Consider the following 22214-nt stretch of genomic DNA (forward strand, 5'->3'; position numbering starts at 1 on the left):
AGGTTCAGCTTGAGGTGGTGATCCGTCATCCACACTGATATGTCTGCCAGACATGCAGAGATGCGATTCGCCACCTGGTCATCAGAAGGGGGAAAGGAGAAGATTAATTGTGTGTCGTCTGCAAAGCAATGATAGGAGAGACCATGTGAGGTTATGACAGAGCCAAGTGACTTGGTGTATAGCGAGAATAGGAGAGGGCCTAGAACAGAGCCCTGGGGGACGCCAGTGGTGAGAGCGCGTGGTGAGGAGACAGATTCTCGCCACGCCACCTGGTAGGAGCGACCTGTCAGGTAGGACGCAATCCAAGCGTGGGCCGCGCCGGAGATGCCCAACTCGGAGAGGGTGGAGAGGAGGATCTGATGGTTCACAGTATCGAAGGCAGCCGATAGGTCTAGAAGGATGAGAGCAGAGGAGAGAGAGTTAGCTTTAGCTAACTACAGTAACTACGGTACAGGTCCATCAAAGCTGGGACCTGGAGTCTGATAAACAGCTTCAATCTCCAGGCAATCACTGTCAAACAGTCATCACCAGCTAACCTCCGGCCTGTCCTGAACTTTAGACACTGTCACTAGCCGATTACCACTTGATACTCTACCCTGCACCTTTGAGACTGCATTCGGGAAGTATTCAGACCCCTTCCCCTTTTCCACATTTTGTTACGTTACAGCCTTATTCTAAAATTGATTAAATAAAAAATTGTGCTCATCAATCTACACACCATACCCCATAATGAAAAACAGAAATACCTTATTTACATAAGTATTCAGACCCTTTGCTATGAGACTCAAAATTGAGTTCAGGCGCATCCTGTTTCCATTGATCATCCTTGAGATGTTTCTACAACTTAATTGGAGTCCACCTGTGGAAAATTCAATTGATTGGACATGATTTGAAAAGACCCACACCTGTTTATATACGGTCCTACAGTTGACAGTGCCAGTCAGAGCAAAAACCAAGCCATGAGGTCAAAGGAATTGCCTGTAGAGCCCCGAGACAAGATTGTGTCGAGGCACAGATCTGGCTTAGGGTACCAAAACATTTCTGCATCATTGAAGGTCCCCAAGAACACAGTGGCCTTCATCATTCTTAAATGGAAGAAGTTTAGAGCTGGCCGCCCGCCCAAACAGAGCAATCGGGGGAGAAGGGCCTTGGTCAGGGAGGTGACCAAGAACCCGATGGTCACTCTGAAAGATCTCCAGAGATCCTCTGTGGAGGTGAAACTTTCAGAAGGACAATTATCTCTGCAGCACTCCACCAATCAGGCCTTTATGGTACAGTGGCCAAACAGAAGCCACTCCTCAGTAAAAGGCACATGACAGCCCACTTATAGTTTGCCAAAAGGCACCTAAAGGACTCTCAGATCATGATAAACAAGATTCTCTAGTCTGATGAAACCAAGATTGAACTCTCTAGCCTGAATGCCAAGCGTCACGTCTGGAGGAAACCTGCCACCATCCCAACGGTGAAACATGGTGGTGGCAGCATCATGCTGTGGGGATGTTTTTCAGTGGCAGGGACTGGAAGACTAGTCAGGATTGAGAGAAAGATAAACGGAGCAAAGTACAGTGATCCTTGATGAAAACCTGCTCTAAAGCGCTCAGAACCTCAGACTGGGGCGAAGGTTCACCTTCCAACAGGACAATGACCCTAAACACACAACCAAGACAACGCAGGATTGGCTTCGGGACAAGTCTCTGAATGTCCTTGCCAGAGGACATTCAGAGCCAGAGCCCGGACTTGAACCAGATAGAACATCTCTGGGGGGAAGAAAACGATTTAATACATTTTAGAATAAGGCTGTAAAGTAACAAAATGTGGGAAAATGAAAGGGGTTTGAATAGTTTACAAATGCACTGTACATAAAGACTCATTGAACACTGGTCACTTGAATAATGTTTCCATATGCATATACTGCATTTTAGTTGTGGCTCATCCTATGTAACTACTGCTGTACACACCTTTTCTATTCACACATGCTACTGTCCATATTGTCTATACACACCATTCACATACATACAGTGGCTTGCGAAAGTATTCACCCCCTTGACATTTTTCCTATTTTGTTGTTTTACAACCTGGAATTAAAATGTATTTTTGGGGGGCGGGGGGTTGTATTATTTACACAACATGCTTACCACATTGAAGATGCAAAATATTTTTTTTATTGTGAAACAAACAAGAAATAAGACAAAAAAACAGAAAACCTGAGCGTGCATAACTATTCACCCCCCCAAAGCCAATACTTTATAGAGCCGCCTTTTGCAGTAATTACAGCTGCAAGTCTCTTGGGGTATGTCTCTATAAGCTAGGCACATCGAGCCGCTGAGATTTTCGCTCATTCTTCATGGCAAAACTGCTGCAGATCCTTCGAGTTGGATGGGTTCCGCTGTAGTACAGCAATCTTCAAGTCATACCACAGATTCTCAATTGGATTGAGGTCTGGGCTTTGACTAGGCCATTCCAAAACATTTAAATGTTTCCCCTTAAACTACTCGCGTGTTGCTTTAGCAGTATGCTTAGTGTCATTGTCCTGCTGGAAGATAAACCTCCGTCCCAGTCTCAAATCTCTGGAAGACTGAAACAGGTTTCCCTTAAGAATTTCCCTGATTTTAGTGCCATCCATCATTCCTTCAATTCTGACCAGTTTCCCAGTTCCTGCAGATGAAAAACAATATTTTTCCCCCCACCTTTATTTAACCAGGTAGGCCAGTTGAGAACAAGTTCTCATTTACAACTGTGACCTGGCCAAGATAAAGCAAAGCAGTGCGACAAAAAACAACAACACAGAGTTACACATGGGATAAACAAAAGTACAGTCAATAACACTATGGAAAAATCTATATACTGTGTGTGCAAATGGAGTAATGAGGTAAGGCAATAAATAGGCCATAATAGCAAAGTAATTACAATTTAGCAAATTAACACTGGAGTGATATATGTGCAGATGATGATGTGCAAGTAGAAATACTGGTGTGCAAAAGAGCAAAAAAGTAAATAAAAACAATATGGGGATGAGGTAGGTAGTTGGATGGGCCATTGACAGATGGGCTATTTACAGATGGGCTATGTACAGCTGCAGCGATCGGTAAGTTGCTCAGATAGCTGATGCTTAAAAGTTAGTGAGGGAGATATGTCTCCAACTTCAGCAATTTTTGCAATTCGTTCCACATGCCTTTTGGCGAACACCAAACGGGTTTGCTTATTCTTTTTCTTATTTCTGGCCACTCTTCTGTAAAGCCCAGCTCTGTGGAGTGTACGGCTTAGTGGTCCTATGGACAGATACTCCAATCTCCGCTGTGGAGCTTTGCAGCTCCTTCAGGGTTATCTTTGGTCTCTTTGTTGCCTCTGTGATTAATACCCTCCTTGCCTGGTCAGTGGGTTTTGGTGTGCGGCCCTCTCTTGGCAGGTTTGTTGTGGTGCCATATTCTTTCCATTTTTTTATTATGGATTTAATAGTGCTCCGTGGGATGTTCAAAGTTTCTGATATTTTATTATAACCCAACCCTGATCTGTACTTCTCCACAACTTTGTCCCTGACCTGTTTGGAGAGCTCCTTGGTCTTCATGGTGACATTTGGTGGTGCCCCTTGCTCAGTATTGTTACAGACTCTGGGGCCTTTCAGAACAGGTGTATACATACTGAGATCATGTGACAGATCATGTGACTCTTAGATTGCACACAGGTGGACTTTATTTAACTAATTGTGTGACTTCTGAAGGTAATTGGTTGAACCAGATCTTATTTAGGGGCTTCATAGCGAAGGGGGTGAATACATATGCACACACCACTTTTCAGTTTTTTTATTTTTAGATTTTTTTTAAACAAGTACTTTTTTTCATTTCACTTCACCAATTTCACCAGTCCATTACATGAAATCCAAATAAATATCCATTTAAATGACAGGTTGTAATGCAACAAATTAGGATTTTTTTAAGTTACACTGTTTATACACACTGCGTATTTATTAATACAGGGCCCACTGGATTCATGACATAGCTTACTCCTATATATCTACTGCTGTACATATCAATTCTCAGTAGGCCTATATCTTCTGTAAATAGATTCGGAGCATATACAGTACCAGTCCAAAGCTTAGACACACCTACTCTTTCAAGGGTTGTTCTTTATTTTGACTACTTTCTATATTGTAGAATAATAGTGAAGACATCCAAACTATGAAATAACACATATGGATTCATAGAGTAACCAAAAAAGGTGTTAAACAAATCTAAATATATTTGAGATTCTTCAAAGTAGTCACCCTTTGCCTTGATGACAGCTTTGCACACTCTTGGCATTCTCTCAACCAGCTTCGCCTGGACTGCTTTTCCAACAGTCTTGGAGGAGTTCCGACATATGCTGAGCAGTTGATGGCTGCTTTTTACTTCATTTTCCGGTCCAACTCATCCCAAACCATCTCAATTGGGTTGAGGTTGTTTGATTGTGGAGGCCAGGTCATCTGATGCAGCACTCCATCACTCTCCTTCTTGGTAAAATAGCCCTTACACAGACTGGAGCTGTGTTGGGTCATTGTCCTGTTTAAAAACAAATGATATTCCCACTAAGCACAAATCAGATGGGATGGCGTATTGCTACAGAATGCTGTGGAAGACATGCTGGTTAAGTGTGCCTTGAATTCTAAATAAATCACAGACAGTGTCACCAGCAAAGCATCCCACACCATCACACCTCCTCGTCCATGTTTCCCGGTGGGAACCACACATGCGGAGATCATCCGTTCACCTACTCTGCGTCTCACAAAGACGCGGCGGTTAGAACCAAAAATCTCACATTTGGACTCATCAGACCAAAGGACAGATTTCCTCCAGTCTAATGTTCAGCGCTCGTGTTTGTTTGCCCAAGCAAGTCTCTTCTTCTCTTCTTATTGATGTCCATGAAGGCCTGATTCACGCAGTCTCCTCTGAACAGTTGATGTTGAGATGTGTCTGTTACTTGAACTCTGTGAAGAATTAATTTGGGCTGCAATTTCTGAGGTGCAGTTAACTCTATTGAACTTATCATCTGCAGCAGAGGTAACTCAGTCTTTTCTGTGGCGGTCCTCATGAGAGCCAGTATAATCATAGCGCTTCATGGTTTTTGAGACTGTACTTGAAGAAACTTTGAAAGTTCTTGATATTTTCCGGGATGGACTGACCTTCATGTCTTAAAGTAATGATGGACTGTCGTTTCTTTTTGCTTATTTGAGCTGTTCTTGCCATAATATGGACTTGATCTTTTGCCAAATAGGGCTATCTTCTGTACACCACCCCTACCTTGTCACAACACAACTGATTGGCTCAAACACATTAAGAAGGAAAGAAATTCCACAAATGAACTTTTAACAAGGCACACCTGTTAACTATTTATATTTTTGACAACTTTTACTTCACTACATCTCTAAAGAAAATAATGTTATTTTTACTCCATACATTTTCCCTGACACCCAAAAGTACTCGTTACATTTTAAATGCTTAGCAGGACAGAAAATGGTCCAATTCATACACTTATCATTAGAACATCCCTGGTCATCCCTGCTGACTCTGATCTGGAGGAATCACTAAACACAAATGCTTTGTTTATAAATTATGTCTGAGTGTTGGAGTGTGCCTCTGGCTGTCCATACATTAAAAAAGAAAGAAATTGTGCTGTCTGGTTTGCTTAATATAAGGATTTTTAAAAATATTTGTACTTTTACTTTCGATACTTAAGTATATTTTAGCAATTCTATTTACTTTTGATATTTAAGTATATTTAAAATCAAATACTTTTAGACTTTTACTCAAGCAGTATTTTACTGAGTGACTTTCACATTTTATATTAAGGTATCTTTACCTTTCCTCAAGTATGACAATTGGGTACTTTTTGGTTAATTGGATTCATTCAAGATTTCATGTTTAATAAAAAAAACAGAATATGATTATTTGTGTAGGCTACTTGTTTGGCATTGTACTATATAGTTTTAAAGCAGCAATAAGCAGTAAAACAAATGAAAGCGTTTCCCTTCCTCTGTTACGGTAGAAAGCTGGGGGGATGGGGCTGAAGAAATTAGAGCATTTTCAAATTCATAGACAGAGCGATGGATGCAACTGACCATCCATGATGTCAACATTTTGTTTATCCATGTTTTGTGGCTATAGTGTTTAAAGTTGACTGTGTTTAGAAGGAAAACAAGCTTATATTTGGGGTTACGATGGGGTTTGGAGAGTTGAACTAAGCTCACGAGGCAAGTTATATTTTCAAGAATCGATGGGTACATATAATGAATTAGAAATCCAAAAATGGATGTAGCAACTACAGATTGCCCCTTTAACATAGGCCCGACGTCATTTGGGTATTTCCGCACCATTTGAGGAGGAGGTGGTAAGTTGCATTGGAGTCTCGAAGTTGGGGGTGGCGAGAGGGAGGCGAAAGAACAAGCTGTCAAGAGAAGGTGACACGGTGTTTAAGGGACAAACAACCTATAGGGAAAAGGCTATTCGATTAATCACGGTGGCCGACGTTGGAAATGGATGGTAAGTTTGTTTACAAACTGATCCGCAAGGTAAATGCATGTTGGAGTGTCGTGGGAAACTTAGCAATTTGTTTTGCGCACAAGGGTGAAGCCCGCATACTATTGGTGTTGTACTACGTCAGGAAGAGTCAATACAAAATAATGGAGATAATTGGCGCTGACTTGCCAGCACTGTACTAGGAAGTAGATAGGCCTACGTCTATTAGGCTATAGCTCTAGAATTGCACATCATATATAGTAGAACTATGTTCATTATGGATGATTTAAAAAAAGTATTATCCAAACATTAGAGTAGAACGGCAGTCAAGCGCCTATGTGATTCTCCAAGATTTTTGACTTTCGCCGCAAGGTAATATTTAACTCGTAGGCCTATGAAAATATATACAATTTTGACACTTAATTGATCAGGGGACGCCGTTGTACCCGAGATTACGTCGTAAAATAAATGATGAACGTATGCTAGCTGTGGGTAAACGTTTGCAATGTAACGTTATGAAATGATCCTACACGTCATCAATGGTTTGTGCTTATATATAGGTTAATAGCTTGTTAATAAAGCCACGCAACAATATGACATTACGAAAAGTTACGTTGTAGACTTGAAGGTCGACAATCAACAAACATGGAAGGCATCCCTTTCTTTTAGAGAGTGGCCATTTCAAAGAAAAGTCATCTGCGAAACAGTGGTGGGTGGGGCTATGAACAAGCGCCACAAATCAAGTTTCCAGTCTTTTTCTATGAACCAGGACAGTCTTTTAATATTAACTAGGAGAGTCTTTTTCTATGAACTAGGAGAGTATTTTTCTATTAACTAGGACAGTCTTTTTCTATGAACCAGGACAGTCTTTTAATATGAACTAGGAGAGTCTTTTTCTATGAACTAGGAGTCTTTTTCTATGAACTAGGACAGTCTTTTTCTATGAACCAGGACAGTCTTTTAATATGAACTAGGAGAGTCTTTTTCTATGAACTAGGAGTCTTTTTCTATGAACCAGGACAGTCTTTTTCTATGAACCAGGACAGTCTTTTTCTATGAACCAGGAGAGTCTTTTAATATGAACTAGGACAGTCCTTCTGTGAACCAGGACAGTCTTTTTCTATGAACCAGGACAGTCTTTTAATATGAACTAGGACAGTCTTTTTCTATGAACCAGGACAGTCTTTTTCTATGAACCAGGACAGTCTTTTTCTATGAACCAGGACAGTCTTTTTCTATGAACCAGGACAGTCTTTTTCCATGAACCAGGACAGTCTTTTTCTATGAGCCAGGACTGTCTTTTTCCATGAACCAGGACAGTCTTTTTCCATGAACCAGGACAGTGCCTTTAGTGAAGATGTGTTAAATTGGACACCGACTGCTCACAGACACAATAGGAGCAATGTAATTTGAGACCTTTTATTGTCCCTGTCTAAATACGTTTCTTTATTCATTCGCCGTACACTTTCAGGGCAATCCTGGCAGGTCAAACATGAGCGATTATGCCTTGTCTGCTATTGTGTTTAAGATCAAACTCCAGTGTTTTCAATGCAAACCTATTGACTACTGCTAGTTAACACCCTTCTGCATATGGAGGAGATTAATCTCTATTGCAGATCTGTGCTGAACTGTTGTGATCTTCAATGGCACCAGTTCTTGTGGGCCTTTACTTACCAGAGAGTAGTTGAGGGAAATTATAGGTTGTGGATTTTGATTGATCATCCTTTCTTACTGATTTCTTTCTTATAGTAAATGTTTGTCAATTCCTCCCATCTCCTTAGGAATTTATGGATGGGAACAGCCCCCTTTGAACCAAGGTAACGAGATTTCTATCACTCTGTGTAACTGTTTCCTGTTCATGTTGATGGGTGACAATCAGTGAGTCAACTTTTTGGCTTCTCCCTCATGAATGTATTGACTTGGATCTTCAGCTGTGCTTTAAAACACATACAAACATGATGAATCACAGCTGTTGCGAAAGCTCAACACTGCTTTAGGTACATTACATTGTGATAGTTTAGAGGTGCACTAGGACCTTCATTACATTGGGCTCCCCCCCTCCCACTCTCTATCTATATATATATATATCTATCTATCTATCTCTATCTCTCTATATATATATATGTGTGTATGTATATGTATATATATATGTATATATATATATATATATATATATGTGTGTGTGTATATATATATATATATATATCTGTCTCTCTCTCTCTGTGTGTGCAGGTAATCCCTTCATTGAGATCATTGAACAGCCCAAGCAGAGGGGCATGAGGTTCAGGTACAAGTGTGAGGGGCGCTCTGCGGGAAGCACCCCGGGAGAGAAGAGCAATGACACCACCAAGACACACCCCGCCATTAAGGTGAGGGCGCCTTTTAATCACACAGATAATCAACCTGTCATTTTCTAATGATTCCATGCCATTGTTTACTCTGTAGCTTAATGGATTCATTCCGAGACCTTAAAGGGATACTTCGGAATTTTGGCAATGAGCCCCTTTATCTACTTCACCAGTTCAGATTAACTCGTGGGTACCATTTGTATGTCTCTGTATCCAGTATGAAGGAAGTTAGAGGTCGATTTCTCGAGCCAATGCTAACAAGTGCAATGACGAAGTCTATCGGTAGTGGATACCCATAGACTTCCAGTCATTGCGCTAGATAGCAATTGTGCTAGCACTAGCTAGCAACTTCCTTCAAACTGTACTCAGAGACATAAAAATGCTATCCACAAGTTCATCTGACTCTAGGAAGTAGATGAAGGGCATCATTGCCAAAATCTCGATGTATCCCTTTAATAATTGTAGCTAAGTCACCATATATTCTGAGATGGTCGATGGCTCAACTATTAATCAAAGTAAGATTTGTTATACAAACGAGCCGTTTTGTCTAGTTATAACCATGGTATAGCAGTCTAATCAGTACTACATTATGCTTTACGACACTTGATTTATAGAGATTTGAAGGTGATAAGGAAGTGGTGGAGATTCTAAGGTGAGTGATGATACTCATCCTGCTAACCTGGCTGGTCCCATGCAGGTGCACAACTACAATGGCCCCCTGCGTGTCCGCGTCTCCTTGGTGACCAAGAACCCACCTCACAAGCCCCACCCCCACGAACTGGTGGGGAAAGACTGCAAACATGGTTACTATGAGGCAGACCTGCAGGAGAGACGAGTGCACAGGTTAGATGGAGGGTCCCTGTGTGTGTGTTCGGGGCTTGAGGGTGGGTGTGAGGGCAGGTCTGTGAAAATTACTAGACAGGTGTGGATATGTGTGTACCTGTGTGTGTGTGTGTGTGGGCAGATTTGTTAGTGGGTGGGGGTGTGATGAAATACAAAGAAACATAATATTTGTTTTGTGCAGAGTGTACCTGCCAACATCTTGATAGAGGACATATACTTGGATGACAAAAGGGTACCAGTTAATGATTTATAAAACCATTCAGGATAAGTTGTTTCACATAGTCTTGATTTGTAAAGGCCAGAAGCAGAGGATGGTTGAAGAAGCACCCTCTTGTGTGTCGATATCTACAGTATCTCACTTTCACACACGTTCACTCTGACTCCTTGTCTTACTGTCTGCTCTCAGTTTTCAGAACCTGGGCATTCAGTGTGTGAAGAAAAAGGATGTGGCCGAGGCAGTTTCCTGTAGGCTGCAGACCCAAAACAACCCCTTCAACAGTGAGTGTACACACACACATTTGTTTTACTATCCTTGTGGGTACCGAACAATTGATTCCCTTTCAAAATGATATTTTCTCTAACTCCTGACCCCTACGCTTAAAATAGCCTTTTTCCTTGTGGGGACTGGCGAAATGTCCCCACTTGTCTGAATTGTCCTTATTTTACTGTCCTTGTGAGTACTTTTGGTCCCCATAAGGATAGGTAAACCAAAAACACACACACACCGTACGTGACAATCCACTGTCATAACATTATACCAGTTATATAATTCATTCCTCCAATCTAATTTTCATGTTTGTTTACCTTGGTTAATTCCAATAATATCATGTGAGTAGGAATTTATTTTTCCTTTTGTCTGCAGTTCCAGAGGCGAACATGTGGGAGGAGTTTGACCTAAATGCAGTGAGGCTGTGTTTCCAGGCCTCGATCACTCTGCCTACCGGGGAACTCTGCCCTCTGGAGCCCGTGGTGTCCCAGCCCATCTACGACAACAGTGAGTCTGCTACACACACCAAACGCTCACCAAGTACACACTGACTCCCTCGTCTGTCACTGTTCTGTCCTGTGTGTTCCTGTTTTATTGTGTACATACAAGCAGTAACCCAGAGGGAGCAAAATCACACAAAAAGAGGAGAAAAAAACGAAAGAATAAATACAAGAATCACGGTAAACGCAAAACAAATTGCGTACATATATATTCACATTTGGGCTGTCAAACGTTTCAAATAAGCGAGTTAATGGCACGAGTAAATTGCGATGGATCACAGTTTTTGAATTTGCCCAAATTTGGCGCTAAATAGGCAAACGATGCGTTGATTGTAAGTGTCGGAAACACAGAAGGATCTACATCAGAACATTTGAACATTTTCCCCATTAACAACACAGAAGTCACGGGAACATTCAGCTATTGATGCTCCCAATGTTTTAAGTCGGCCTGCTCCCTCATCAATGCCCTTGTTGTTTAACACTTGCACACACACACTTTTCTTTCCTTTACACACACCTTTTAAGTACTGTTAAAGCTTCAGGCCTTCTAAATGGGTGTGACTATAGGGGGAAAAAAAAGACCTGGCTTTATGGATACAAAGAGCTTTTAAACTTGTCTGACAATGTTAGGAAAACACTAACCATCTAGTGTTCAGGTAACTTTACACACATAGGCCTACGTGCTCTTCCCTTCCTCCCACACCCTCTCTCACTTACTCCCACTCTCACACACATCCTCTCTGACACACACACACACACACAATCATACACACCCCACAATTTTGGCAGGTGATCTTACTAATATACAAATGTTGTTGTACATTAACCCAAAGCCTGCACAGTACAACGTTCGGTTCAAACCAGCTTTTGAGAGTGTTCCACCCCCCCCCCCCCCCCTTCTTCACAGCTGTTGAAACTGCTCAAATTACATTTCTTGAAAAGAAATGTGGACATTTGGGTTATAACCACAGAGCATGAGAGCGGGACATCATTTTCCTAAGAACTCAACAACATATTTCCAAAGAACTTCCAACAGTTAAACAGTGCCAAAACATACGTTTCACGTTTGACTCGGTGTCAGTTTCACTCATTTATGAAGCCCCTTCACACTCCATCTCTATCGTTTCTGTCTCACAGGAGCACCCAACACAGCAGAACTGAAGATCTGTCGAGTGAACAGAAACTCTGGAAGCTGCATAGGGGGGGATGAGATCTTCTTACTTTGTGACAAAGTGCAAAAAGGTTTCTGTCACACACACACACGCTTCTATTTTTGTTGGCATTAATGAGTTGAGCCTTTTAGTTTCTTTAACCTTACGCCAACGGCTTTGTTCATGTATGCCTTTTTTGTTGTTGTAGTTCCTCTTTGCCAGACACAGATTTGAAAGTATTGTGTGTATATAAGCCCACTGGTAACCACTTGTTTAATTGGTCAAACTTAACCTAGTTCATTGGTTCTATATCCTTCCTGTATGACATAAAAAGGGGGCCAATGAAAGAATGTTGTTACAGAATGTTACCAAGTCAGTTAGACTGGCTGGGGGAATTGATTCTAAGCCGGTCTCTCACATCTCACTGTCCCACCCCTCCTCCTTCCCATCCCCTCTCCCACCCCATTCTTTCTCCCCTCCACAGAGGACATCGAGGTGCGGTTCTTCCAGGGCTCGTGGGAGGGGAAGGGCACCTTCTCCCAGGCGGACGTACACAGGCAGGTGGCCATTGTGTTCTGCACCCCGCCCTACTGCGACACCAACCTGACCGAGCCAATCCGAGTGAAGATGCAGCTCCGCAGGCCCTCGGATCGTGAGGTCAGCGAGCCAATGGACTTCCAGTTCCTGCCCTCCGACCCAGGTCACTTCCCTTTCCGTTGCGATGGCGATCCACTTTGTTTTCTATGGCATAACTCCTGTGGCCTGTGTGGTTGTCATGCAAAACATTTTACCCAGGCTAACTCTAGAATCTTTCACTGTACAGATGAATATAGACTGATGGAGAAGAGAAAACGGACAGAGGGAATGTTACAGAATCTGAAGCTGGGGTCCCTGATGTCGGGTAAGTGTCTAAAATGATCCATGTCGCTGAACTAGACAGCTGTGTCCTCTGATGGTTTTAGTGTGTGATGGTGTATGTTTGAATTCCAGGGACCATGCCAGCAGAGACGAGGCCGTTCAACATTGCCAGGAGAACAGTCACCGCCAAGCCAGCAGCTAGCCAGCCTGGTAAACCATACTATTTATTTAGCTGTTTATTATTAATGGGTGCGTTAATACGGTAAAGGGTGTTGTTCTATATGTAACATTCTATATGTTATTAAAAGTTTACATAGATACTACTGTTAAGGGACCCTACGTTTATTTGTACATTTGGCAGTATACAGAATTGAGTAAGGGACAGTGGCATTGACTGTGTTTCTCTTGCAGTGATGAACCCAGTGGCGCCCCCTAGTGCCTTCTCTGTGAAGCCCCAGCCCTACTACAACGGCCCCCAGCCAGGCAAGTTGTTTCAAACCCAGCCCAAAGCAGAAGCCTCCTCCACCGCAGCCGAGACCTGGAAGTTCCTCAACAGCCTGACTCTGGACTCCCAGCCCAAAGCCACCCCCGTGGCCAGCTTCACCACCAACCCCCAGGCCTCTGCAGCCACAGCCGCCTCCTCCCAGGCCTTTCCCACTGTAAACCTGTTGGACTTCAACGGATTCGCTTTCCACAACTTTGCTTGTCCCCAGGAGCCGGTGAGTGCAGCCCCTACACCAGAGCCCACCTCTACCTTCGGGGTCCAAGGCTCCCAGTTCAAGGTGGATGAGGAGCTACCCGAATTCCCCAGCTTTTCTGAGGCACAAGCGCCAGGGACTCTAGATAGTATAAACATTGAAGAATTCCAGGCTATGCTGGGCCAGAGTTGTCTGGCTGGAGAAGGGCCAAAGAGCAGTGAGGCGTCAGCCCCTCAGGCACCCTGCCACTTACCCTCCACCAACACTGTGGCCAACAACGCGGCCCAGAACCAAGCAGACCCAGCCAACCACCACACCGGCTGTGGCGGCAGCACCTGGATGAACTACCCCAACAGCATTGTCAGCCTGCTCCAGAACGAGGGCATGATGGACAGTTCCCCCGGCAACGCCAGCCAGCCGGCCGCCCTTGACGACCTGGACGTCTTAAGCTCCATGGACGAAGACCGTCTCATGTCCATCCTGAACAGTGGCAACCAATACAGTTTTGTGCCCGGACATCAGACCTAAGAGACAACCGTGTGATTTGACTGACATGTTTACTGACATAATCCCCCTGGTAGACTACTGTGCCCTTGAGACCCTGGGCCCGGTTGCATAAAACAACTTAAGTTAATTTCCCCCTTGTATTTTCCTGTAACTTTAAGTCAGTTGCACAAGATGCGTGAATTTTCCCTGTTTTAAATTAAGTACAAAAGTTAAGGGTGTCCACGAGGTCCCTTAACTGCCTCATTATGTATGGTTGTCAATGGAAACAGCATGTATAGAGGTGAATGTTGATTTTCATCTGCTCTGGTTACAAAAGGAAAACGTCAACCAGCTAGCTACTTAGCTAAACAATGGAAGGTGCACGATCCATGGCTACAAAGCTAGCTGGCTAGTTAGCTACAGCTACAGTGGGGCAAAAAAGTATTTAGTCAGCCACCAATTGTGCAAGTTCTCCCACTTAAAAGGATTTTAGGATTTTGTAGGATTTTTAATGAATTTATTTGCAAATTAGGGTGGAAAATAAGTATTTGGTCAATAACAAAAGTTTATCTCAATAGTTTGTTATATACCCTTTGTTGGCAATGACAGAGGTCAAACGTTTTCTGTAAGTCTTCACAAGGTTTTCACACACTGTTGCTGGTATTTTGGCCCATTTCTCCATGCAGATCTCCTCTAGAGCAGTGATGTTTTGGGGCTGTTGCTGGGCAACACGGACTTTCAACTCCCTCCAAAGATTTTCTATGGGGTTGAGATCTGGAGACTGGCCAGGCCACTCCAGGACCTTGAAATGCTTCTTACGAAGCCACTCCTTTGTTGCCGGGGCGGTGTGTTTGGGATCATTGTCATGCTGAAAGACCAAGCCACGTTTCATCTTCAATGCCCTTGCTGATGGAAGGAGGTTTTCACTCAAAATCTCACGATACATGGCCCCATTCATTCTTTCCTTTACACAGATCAGTCGTCCTTGTCCCTTTGCAGAAAAACAGACCCAAAGCATGATGTTTCCACCCCCATGCTTCACAGTAGGTATGGTGTTCTTTGGATGCAACTCAGCATTCTTTGTCCTCCAAACACGACGAGTTTAGTTTTTACCAAAACGTTATATTTTGGTTTCATCTGACCATATGACATTCTCCCAATCTTCTTCTGGATCATCCAAATGCTCTCTAGCAAACTTCAGACGGGCCTGGACATGTACTGGCTTAAGCAGGGGGACACGTCTGGCACTGCAGGATTTGAGTCCCTGGCGGCGTAGGGTGTTACTGATGGTAGGCTTTGTTACTTTGGTCCCAGCTCTCTGCAGGTCATTCACTAGGTTTCCCCTGTGTGGTTCTGGGATTTTTGCTCACCGTTCTTGTGATCATATTGACCCCACGGGGTGAGTCTTGCGTGGCGCCCCAGATCGAGGGAGATTATCAGTGGTCTTGTAAGTCTTCCATTTCCTAATAATTGCTCCCACAGTTGATTTCTTCAAACCAAGCTGCTTACCTATTGCAGATTCAGTCTTCCCAGCCTGGTGCAGGTCTACAATTTTGTTTCTGGTGTCCTTTGACATCTCTTTGGTCTTGGCCATAGTGGAGTTTGGAGTGTGACTGTTTGAGGTTGTGGACAGGTGTCTTTTATACTGATAACAAGTTCAAACAGGTGTCATTAATACAGGTAACGAGTGGAGGACAGAGGAGCCTCTTAAAGAAGAAGTTACAGGTCTGTGAGAGCCAGAAATCTTGCTTGTTTGTAGGTGACCAAATACTTATTTTCCACCATAATTTGCAAATAAATTCATAAAAAATCCTACAATGTGATTTCCTGGATTTTTGTCTCTCATTTTGTCTGTCATAGTTGAAGTGTACCCATGATGAAAATTACAGGCCTCTCTCATCTTTTTAAGTGGGAGAACTTGCACAATTGGTGGCTGACTAAATACTTTTTTGCCCCACTGTACTCTGTAAGCTAGCTTGACGCACGAGAAAATAATATGAACAAGTTGAGAAAAAAAGTAACTACAAGGAAGTGGTTTATTATCTGAAGCAATTTGGTTATCCTGTGTTGATTGTAGAAGTTCTATTTTGCCATCTCACAAAATGAAAGCGATCTCTTTGAGATGTTTAGTCAGTGAATCAGGCCATCTCCATGGTAACCAGATAATCCTTCCTCTATACGTGCCTTCAAACTACCCTAAAACACCTTAAGTATGCCCTTAACTAAGGAAATATTTGAGGGGCTCTATGCAACGCCCTTAACCAATTCCCTTAGGTAAGGGGAAATTAGTCCAAAGGGTAAACCCTTACGGGAAACACTTAAGATTTATGCAACTGGCCCAGCTCCCTTCCAACCCAACTTCCCTTTGTACCTTTTGTGCTATTCTAAAGGGCTTCAAAGGACAGTCATTTGAAGGCTGGCAAATAGAAGAGTCTGAAAGTGATGCTTTCTGCTCTCTTCCCTATGTGGATTGTGGACATGCTTATTAGGACAGCTGCAGAACCCTGCCTGTACACAATTGACAGAGGGAAGGGAGAGCTACAGGGAAGTAGCCCTTTTTGTATCTGCCAGTATGTGAGCAATTGCAACGCCCGAGGATGAGCTGAATCGTCCCTTTTTGTCACCCCTAAAGATACACCCCCACTGGGTTGTGTATAAGCCCAGGCTTGTTTCTGATCTCCAAAGGCAGTGGCATTTCCTTCTGGTCCCAAACGAGCTTCAGGGTTTCTAAATGACTCCACTTCAAATCATTCAGTTAAGAGAATAGGACGAAATCAAATCAAACGTGAAATGTTTAATTTGATTTAGTCCTGTTCGTCCTCTAAATAGCATTACATTTGAAATCAAACCAGAGCTTGAAAGCCTAGGCCTTTTTGGATGGTCTATTTTTAGTTGAATTGATGTGTTGAATTCCAACCAGGGCTGTTGATGACTTTGCAGATGCTATACAGGCCTAAATAGCATCACTGATGATCAAAGCGATAAAGTATGGTCACATTTAATTTGCTCTGTTAAACCTACTCTTTGGAATGACGTATAGCAACTGTGAATCTATTTAGTTTTAAAGTGGAGATCTCTCAGCAATCATTCTCACGATAGCACATTGGTGATAGTCTGTGTCAAACATGGTTAAAACCCTGGATGGGAGACCAAAGGGTAGCTTTGATGGATCAATTCTCTAGTAGGAGGTGCTGCCCAGCCTGTTGTTTTTACTTCAACATTTTATACAAGGTTTGTTGTATATGTTGAAATTTGATGACATAATCCTGTGGTTGAAATGTTGATTCAACCAGTTTGTGCCCTGTGGGTATTGGCTAAATATTCGAGGTGAGGAGAAATTGCTGAGCCAACAGACCAGGAGTTGAACCTGCCAACCAATCAATTGATCACAAAATGTGACCATTATTCTATTATGGGGAGTAGGGTGAGTTTAGCATTTTCCCCACTTACCTTTGAGTGGGTATACTAAAGTAGTGGAATATCACCATAAAGCAAGATTGCAATTTCAATGTACATAAGCCTTAGGTGATGATATACACGGAGTATACAAAACATTAGGAACACCTTCCTAATATTGAGTTGCACCCCCCTTACCCTCGGAAACAGCCTCAATTCGTCAGGGCATGGACCCCACAAGGTGTCAAGCGTTCCACAGGGATGCTGGCCCATGTTGATTCCAATGCTTCCCACAGTCGTGTCAAGTTGGCTGGATGTCCTTTGGGTGGTGGACCATTCTTGATACACACTGGAAAGTGTTGAGCGTGGAAAAACCTGCAGCATGGCATTTCTTGACAAAAAAAAAACGGTATGCCTGGCACCATACCACATTCAAAGGCGCTTACATTTTGTCTTGCCCATTCAAGGCTTAAAAATCCTTCTTTACCCTGTCTCCTACCCTTCATCTACACTGATTTTGAAGTGGATTTAACAGGTGGCATCAATATGGGATCATAGCTTTCACCTGATTTGTCTTATGTCATGGAAAGAGCCAGTGTTCTTAATGTTTTGTATACTCTGTGTACGTGACCTATAGTACTCACCTTGATGACGGGATATCTTAACGTTATGTACAGCTTTACCATGTCAACATCTGCAAGTATAACTTGTCATTTTAGGTTAAAATGTTCAATACATCTTTGGAACAGGAAGGATATTGCTGTTTATAAATTTAGAATGTATTAGATGCATTGTTAATATATCAGTTAAAAATAAGACTCTTTCCATATCATGTTAATAGTTTTGAGTCAGTATCTCAATATATTTCTGTCCATCACTATGTCAATTATGCTTATTCTCAGTGCAGTTTTCATTATTACATTTTGCTGTATGGTATATGAACATCAGTGGCAGTTTATTTTACATGGTCAATTAGCATGTTTAAACCATAACCTTGTACTTATTCAGTGCTGCTTTAATGAAAAATGTCATATTTTGTACAAGTATAAAGTACCAGTCAAAAGTTTGGACACAACTACCCAATCCAGGGTTTTACTTTATTTTTTAAAACTATTTTCTACATTGTAGAATAGTAGTGGAGACGTCAAAAGCATGAAATAACAGATATGGAATCATGTAGTAACCAAAATATTGTTTAAACAAATCAGAATTTAAAGAAAAAAGAGATTTCAAAGTAGCCACCGTTTGCCTTGATGATACACTTATTTTAAGCTATTTGGCAACTGTTGTAATTAACTGAGTGCAAAATATGTTGACGCCAAACATTAAAGGAAATACATTTTCACGTATAGGCCGGGAGTCAGGATGTAGGTGCAGAAGGTGACTTTAATAATGATAAATGCAGATAAACATAAGCATACAGAACATGAATCAAAACAAACAAATACTGCCTGATGACTGAGGCTACTGAGGGCTAAATAAAGGGAAGGTAATCAAATCTATTTTATATAGCCCTTCTTACATCAGCTGATATTTCAAAGGGCTGTACAGAAACCCAGACTCAAACCCCAAACAGCAAGCAATGCAGGTGTAGAAGCATCATCAAGGTGATGACGTAGCAAGAGAGTACAGCGGCATCTGGTAAGACGAGGGGCGGCAGACTGTATTTTTGTATATAACAACTGGTGCATGATATCTAAGGAAGTCTGAAGGTTTTGCTCGCCTGACGTAGATTATCTCATGATAGTGTGGTCTACAGTTTATCTACCTAGAGAGTTTTCATCTGTATTTTTCGTAGCTGTCTACAATACCGCCTCAGACTGGCACTAAGACCGCACTCAATGAGCTGTGTTCCGCCTTAAGCAAAGAGGAAAACGCACACCCAGAGGTGTCGCTCCTGGTGGCTGGGGGACTTTAATGCAGGGAAACTTAAATCAGTTTTACCAAATTTCTATCAGCAGGTTAAATGTGCAACCAGAGGGGAAAAAACTCTGGACCACCTTTACTCCACACACAGAGATGCATACAAAGCTCTCCCTCGCCCTCCATTTGGTAAATCTGACCATAATTTTATCCTCCTGATTCCTGCTTACAAGCAAAAATTAAAACTCAAAGCACCAGTGAGTCGATCAATAAAAAAGTGGTCAGATGAAGCAGATGCTAAACCACAAGACTGTTTTGCGAGCACAGACTGGAATATGTTCCGGGATTCCTCCGATGGCATTGAGGAGTACACCACATCAGTCATTGGCTTCACCAATAAGTGCATCAATGATGTCGTCCTCACAGTGACCATACATACATACCCCAACCAGAAGCCATGGATTACAGGCAACATCCGCACTGAGCTAAAGGCTAGTGTTGCCGATTTCAAGGAGCGAGACTCTAACCCTGAAGCTTATAAGAAATCCCGCTATGTATTCTGACGAACCATCAAACAGGCAAAGCGTCAATACAGGACTGAGATCAAATTGTACTACACCGGCTCTGACGCTCGTCGTATGTGGCAGGGCTTGCAAACCATTACAGACTACAAAGGGAAGCACAGCCAAGAGCTGCACAGTGACACGTGCCTACCAGACGAGCTAAACTACTTCTATGCTTGGTTCGAGGCAAATAACACTGAAACATGCATGAGAGCATCAGCTGTTCTGGAAGACAGTGATCACGCTCTTCGCATCCGATGTGAGTAAGACCTTTAAATAGGTCAACATTCACAAGGCCACAGGGCCAGACGGAATACCAGGACCTGTACTGCGAGCATGCGCTGACCAACTGGCAAGTGTCTTCACTGACATTTTCAACCTCTCCCAGTCCGAGTCTGTAATACCAACATGTTTTAAGCAATCCACCATAGTCCCTGTGCCCAAGAACACTAAGTTAACCTGCCTAAATGACTACCGACCTGTAGCACTCTGTAGCCATGAAATGCTTTGAAAGGCTGGTCATGGCTCACATCAACACCATTATCCCAGAAACCCTAGACCCACTCCAATTTCCATACCGCACCAACAGATCCACAGATGATGCCATCTCCATTGCACTCCACACTGCCCTTTCACACCTGGACAAAAGGAACACAGAATGATATTCAAGAATGATATTCATTGACTACAGCTCAGTGTTCAACACCATAGTGCCCTCAAAGCTCATCACTAAGCTAAGGACCCTGGGACTAATCACCTCCCTCTGCAATTGGATCCTGGACTTCCTGATGGGTGGTAAGGGTAGGTAACAACATATCCTCCACGCTGATCTTCAACATAGGGGCCCCTCAAGGGTGCATGCTCAGCCCCCTCCTATACTCCCTGTTCACTCATGACTGCACAGCCAGGCACGACTCCAACACCATCATTAAGTTTGCTGATGACACAACAGTGGTAGGCCTTATCAACAACGAGACTATAGGGAGGAGGTGTGTGGTGCAAGGACAGCAACCCATCCCTCAACGTGATCAAGACAAAGGAGATGATTGTGAACTACAGGAAAAGGAGGACCGAGCACGCCCCCATTCTCATCCACAGGGCTGTAGTGGAGCAGGTTGAGAGCTTCAAGTTCCTTGGCGTTCACATTACCAACAAACCAACATGGTCCAAGCACACCAAGACAGTCGTGAAGAGGGTATGACAAAACCTCCCCCCCCAGGAGACTGAAAATATTTTAGCTTGGGTCATCAGATCCTCAAAAGGTTTTACAGCTGCACCATCGAGAGCATCCTGAAGGGTTGCATCACTGCCTGGGATGGCAACTGCTCTGCCTCCGACCGCAAGGCACTACAGAGGGTAGTGCATACGGCCCAGGACATCACTGGAGCCAAGCTTCCTGCCATCCAGGACCTCTATACCAGGCGGTGTCAGAGTAAGGCCCTAAAAATTGCCAAAGATTCCAGCCACGCTAGTCATAGGCTGTTCTCTCTGCTACCGCACGGCAAGCGGTACCGGAGTGCCAAGTCTGGGTCCAAGAGACTCCTAAATAGCTTCTACCCCCAAGTCATAAGACTCCTGAACAGCTAATCAAATGGCTACATAGACTATTTGCATTGCCATTATTCCATTAAAAATAAGCCGTTTTGAGCTACAATAGTCATTTACAACATTAACAATGTCTACACTGTATTTCTGATACAATTTATGTTATTTTAATGGACAAAAAAATAGCTTTTCTTTCAAAAACAAGGACATTTCTAAATGACCCCAAACTTTTGAACGGTAGTGTATATATATTTTTTCACACTTATTTATTTAGTGTTATTTACATGTACACTGTTCCAAATGGTCAGAAGATAATAATAATAATGTAATCTAATAGCAACTGTTTGGCACACATAATGCTTGCTCCTATACCCTCCGTTTTCTTGATCTCAAGTAGTCCACAACTAAGTCAAATGCCACAGATCTGACTTCCCCTTTTCCTCCTGAGCAACCAGTAAACATTTGCCCATTTCGAGTTTCTTTTTCACGTCCTCCACATACATTTTGCTGTTATGTTTTACTCTATTCAGAGTTTGTTATAACACATGTATTGATGTGATTATGATAGGCTATAGTTCAGGCCCTATTGGTCACATGCATGCGATGCTTACATGTTTCACGTAAAGAGAGCCAAGATTGAGGTAATAGAGAATGTTTTCCCGAGACAAATTAGGGAGTTCGGTAACAGAACTTTTCAGTCACAAACAAGTAAGAAACAAAATGGCTGAAATGATGTTGAAGCTTCAGCACGAACAGCACAATAAACACTTACTGTGCTGTGTTCGCTTTTTGCTGCAGTAGGGAGGAGAGTGAAACAATGTTTCACTGTCATTTTCTTTAACACAGTGTGATTATTGGGATCTTTCTTGAGTCATTTTTGTGTCTTAATTATTTCATTAAACAGTATGCTAAAGCATCAGACAAGCTCAGTGCATATGTAGTTGATTTAATTCAAACACATAGATTGTCTATATATAGAAAAATACGT

General features: G+C 42.6%; 1 protein-coding gene across 1 annotated transcript; it reads left to right on the plus strand.

Moving 5' to 3' along the window:
- Positions 1–6375: 6375 nt before the first annotated feature.
- LOC115138159 (transcription factor p65-like) lies at positions 6376–18333 on the plus strand. Its single transcript, XM_029674689.2, has 11 exons — positions 6376–6512; positions 8270–8305; positions 8721–8857; positions 9534–9679; positions 10086–10177; positions 10542–10673; positions 11804–11908; positions 12302–12517; positions 12641–12718; positions 12808–12885; positions 13087–18333. Exons 1-11 carry the CDS (start codon positions 6506–6508, stop codon positions 13899–13901), a joined length of 1842 nt encoding a protein of 613 aa, XP_029530549.1. The 5' UTR covers positions 6376–6505; the 3' UTR covers positions 13902–18333.
- Positions 18334–22214: the final 3881 nt, after the last annotated feature.

This window comes from Oncorhynchus nerka, linkage group LG12 (assembly GCF_034236695.1).
Source record: "Oncorhynchus nerka isolate Pitt River linkage group LG12, Oner_Uvic_2.0, whole genome shotgun sequence".
In the NCBI taxonomy this organism is placed as follows: Eukaryota; Metazoa; Chordata; class Actinopteri; order Salmoniformes; family Salmonidae; genus Oncorhynchus; species Oncorhynchus nerka.

Coding starts and splice junctions, on each gene's coding strand:
- LOC115138159 (XM_029674689.2), top strand. Junction 8,306..8,720: donor ACAGCCCCCTTTGAACCAAG/GTAACGAGATTT, acceptor CTGTGTGTGCAG/GTAATCCCTTCATTGAGATC. Junction 12,886..13,086: donor GCCAGCAGCTAGCCAGCCTG/GTAAACCATACT, acceptor TTTCTCTTGCAG/TGATGAACCCAGTGGCGCCC.